The sequence below is a fragment of the Bison bison genome, unplaced genomic scaffold, assembly GCF_000754665.1.
Source record: "Bison bison bison isolate TAMUID 2011002044 unplaced genomic scaffold, Bison_UMD1.0 scf7180017864080, whole genome shotgun sequence".
Lineage (NCBI taxonomy): Eukaryota > Metazoa > Chordata > Mammalia > Artiodactyla > Bovidae > Bison > Bison bison.
In genome coordinates, this window is record NW_011494652.1 from 5011380 (window position 1) to 5014542 (window position 3163).

The 3163-nt window shown below is 52.3% G+C and overlaps 1 protein-coding gene across 1 annotated transcript in view; it reads left to right on the forward strand.

Annotated features, from left to right (window-relative positions):
• The window catches only part of CCDC87 (coiled-coil domain containing 87), a 3246-nt gene extending 627 nt beyond the window's left edge, over positions 1-2619 (forward strand). The window contains exon 2 of the mRNA XM_010837743.1: positions 6-2619. Within this exon, the coding sequence (XP_010836045.1) occupies positions 6-2044 (2039 nt within the window). The 3' untranslated portion in view covers positions 2045-2619. The remainder of the gene's footprint in view (positions 1-5) is intronic.
• The last annotated feature ends 544 nt before the right edge of the window (positions 2620-3163 follow it).

A 3163-nucleotide genomic window follows, 5' to 3' on the forward strand; every position in this document is an offset into this window, starting at 1 on the left:
CTGCCTTGCCCTGCTCAAAGAAGAGCAGGCCCGAGTCTCCGCGCCCAGAGTGCGCGCCGCTGGCCTTGGGGCTTACAGGCTCTTCCAGGTCCCATGGCATCACATCACTGGCGTCACCCAAGTGCCGCATTTCAACCTCAGCCTGAACTACCTCATCCAACTCAGCCGCCCGCGAGACCTTGTCAGTGAGCCTGAAAAGGATCCAATGAAGGAACTGAAGTCCATTCCCCAGCTGAAGAAGAAGAAGCCTCTGCGCTGGCTGTCCTCCATGCAAAAGAGGAGAGAAAGCACCTTCACTTCACAGATTGCATCACTGCCTGGGACCTCTGTGGCTCCCCGCAGCCGGGCTCCCCCCACCTCGCACTTGCCCCTCTACTCCCAGCTCCAGAGGGGCCAGTCCATGCCCTCTCTGCGTGAGGGTTGGAGGCTAGCAGATGAGCTGGGCCTTCCTCCACTCAGTCCTCGCCCCTTAACCCCACTGGTCCTGGTGGCAGAGAGCAAACCAGAGCTGGCAAGGGACACGGTGGCTGAGGACCTGAAGCAAATGATGAAGCATATGCAGCTGGGGTGGTCTCAGTACTCACCGCTGGACTCAGGGCTGCCCCCACTCCTGGGGGCCCTGACCTACCGCCCAGCTACTACCCATCACCTAGAAGAGCTGCAGAGAAAGTTGAACAGCCTCGAGGAGCAAGAGGCCTCGGAACATCGGGGCCTCCAATCCCCTAAACCCCCTCCACTTGAACCACAGCCAGTGACTGTTACTTTGAAGCTAAAAAATCAGATGGTCCAGATAGCTGCTGTACAGGTCTCAGGAAGAAATTTTTTGGATTCCTTCCACATTGAGCCGGCTGGTGTGCTATACAACCACCTGGCTGGTGAACTGGAACCCAAACTTATCGAGCAAATGGATATAGATCGCACTTTTGGCAGTAGCATCAGGGAAGTCTACAAGGAGCTGATGAGCCGTGTCTCTAACAACCACTTCACTTTTGACCAGGGGCCCCTGGTTGAGCCTGCAGCCAATAAAGACTGGTCAGCCTTCCTGTCCTCAGCCTTCCTACGTCAAGAAAAACAGCATCGTATCATCAACACCAAGCTGGCTGAACATTATCCCCAGAAAGCAAGCACTTTACAGTCCAATGCAGATAAGATATCCTCCTTCACATCACTCCAAGCAAGTAAAAGCTGGGACAGGTGGTCAAACAGGGCCAGATGGCTGAACTGGTGGAAAAGCACTTTGTCTGTGGGTGACTACTTTAAGTACCTCACCACCCAGGAGACAGATTTCCTCCATGTCATCTTCCAAATGTATGAGGAGGAGGGTCCTGTGGAGACCGTGGCCCCTATCAAAGAGTCCATAAAGATCCAACACCCACCCCCCTTGCTAGAAGATGACGAACCAGATTTTGTGCCAGGAGAGTGGGATTGGGACACGGTGCTGGAACACAGGCTAGAAACTAAGAGCAGCCTCCTGGAAGATTCTCACAAAATCCTGAGCCTGCAGAAGCGTCTAGAGCGGGTTTGGTCCATGCTTGACGTTCCAGAGAAGGACCGGCTGGACATGGCCATCAAATACAGCTCCAACGCCCGCCTGAGGCAGCTGCCGGCACTGGTGAGTGCCTGGGAGCGGGCCTTGCAGCCCATCCAGCTGCGGGAGATACTGCTGGGGAGACTGGAGTGGTTTGAGCGGCAAGCCTCTGACCCTAACCGCTTCTTCCAAAAGACTGATGTGGGCCTGAGTCGCTTCCTGGAGGAGAATCAGATCCGCGGCCGTCTCCAAAGGAAGCTCAGTATGGTGGAGGCTCCTTTGGTTCCCCTCCTGGAGGAGATCGAATTAGTCTTTGGTGAGCCGGTGACCTTCAAGGGGCGGCGCTACCTGGACAAGATGAAGCACGACAAAGTGGAGATGCTCTACTGGCTGCAGCAGCAGCGGCGGGTCCGCCACCTAACCCGGGCCAAAAGGGCCTCCCATCAGTCAGTCCTGTCCAGGAAGCTCAGCAGCCAGCCTTTAGTAGCCCCGGGGAATACTCCCATTACTCTTTGACCGGATCAAGCGCCCTCGGATCTCTCTGTCACCCCCATACACACAGCAACTCATCCAGACCTCTTGACTCCTTTGAAAGAAGAAATATCTGGGAGGGTAGAGTTCAGGAAACCTGCATTCCAGCTACCAAGGGACTGACATTAACACTGTATTTTGACCAAGAAGTTCTCATAAAAGAAGCCCCAAGCCCAGTAGTCCCATTTCTGTCAAACCATGCACATTACAGCCAAAGTCTCATGTATCAAAAGAACTAAGACCATCCCTTGAAGTTCATTGTAATAGGAAATGTTAGACAGACAGAAACCATGCCCCGTGAAACACCTCAGCTCAGCGTTTCTATTACGAGCCATTAGATTGACTGATTAGAAAACCAAGCCAAGAGGCTCAGTGGCATGATGACTGAGAGCTAATGCTCTGGGTTAGTAGATGTGGATTTAAGTCCTGCCTGTGTAACCTTGGGCAAAGTACCTAACTGCTGTATATCTGGACCTTCCTGTGTCAGATAAAGGAGTTGGCTGTCACTTCTTCCAGGTCTAGCACACCCTTGGCAGAGCTAAAATTTTCCATTAAATTTATTTACCAATTCATACAAGCACCTGGTACAAATTACACAAGGGTGTGCACTGAAAAGTATTTCTTCCCATCCTTCCCTTCAGTAACCCCATTCTCCTTGTGGTGACAACTGTTGCCAGTTGCTTGTGTATCTTTCCATTCCCTTATTCAAAAGCAGATATTTACTGAGCACCAGCTAGGTACTCAGGCTGGGTCTTTATCACTGAACAAAACCAAGACCCTTACCCTTTGTAAAGTTTACATTCTCCTGAGGGAACACAGACTGTAGACCATAAACACAGTACGGAAGCACATTGAATAATAGAATGGAGGATGATGATACGTACTCTGGAAAAAAGAAAAGGCAGAGGAGGGCAAGAGGAAACAGGGTGAAGGATGTGATTTTACTGGGGTAGTCCACGCAGGCCTCGCCGGGAAGGGGAGATTTGAGCAGAGGCTTGAAGGAGGGGAAGAAGTGAGCCCTGTGGACATCCGGGACAACAGTGTTCCCGCCAGCTAAGGCAGGCGGATGCTTGGGGTGTTCCAGAAAGGCAAAGTGGCCAGTGT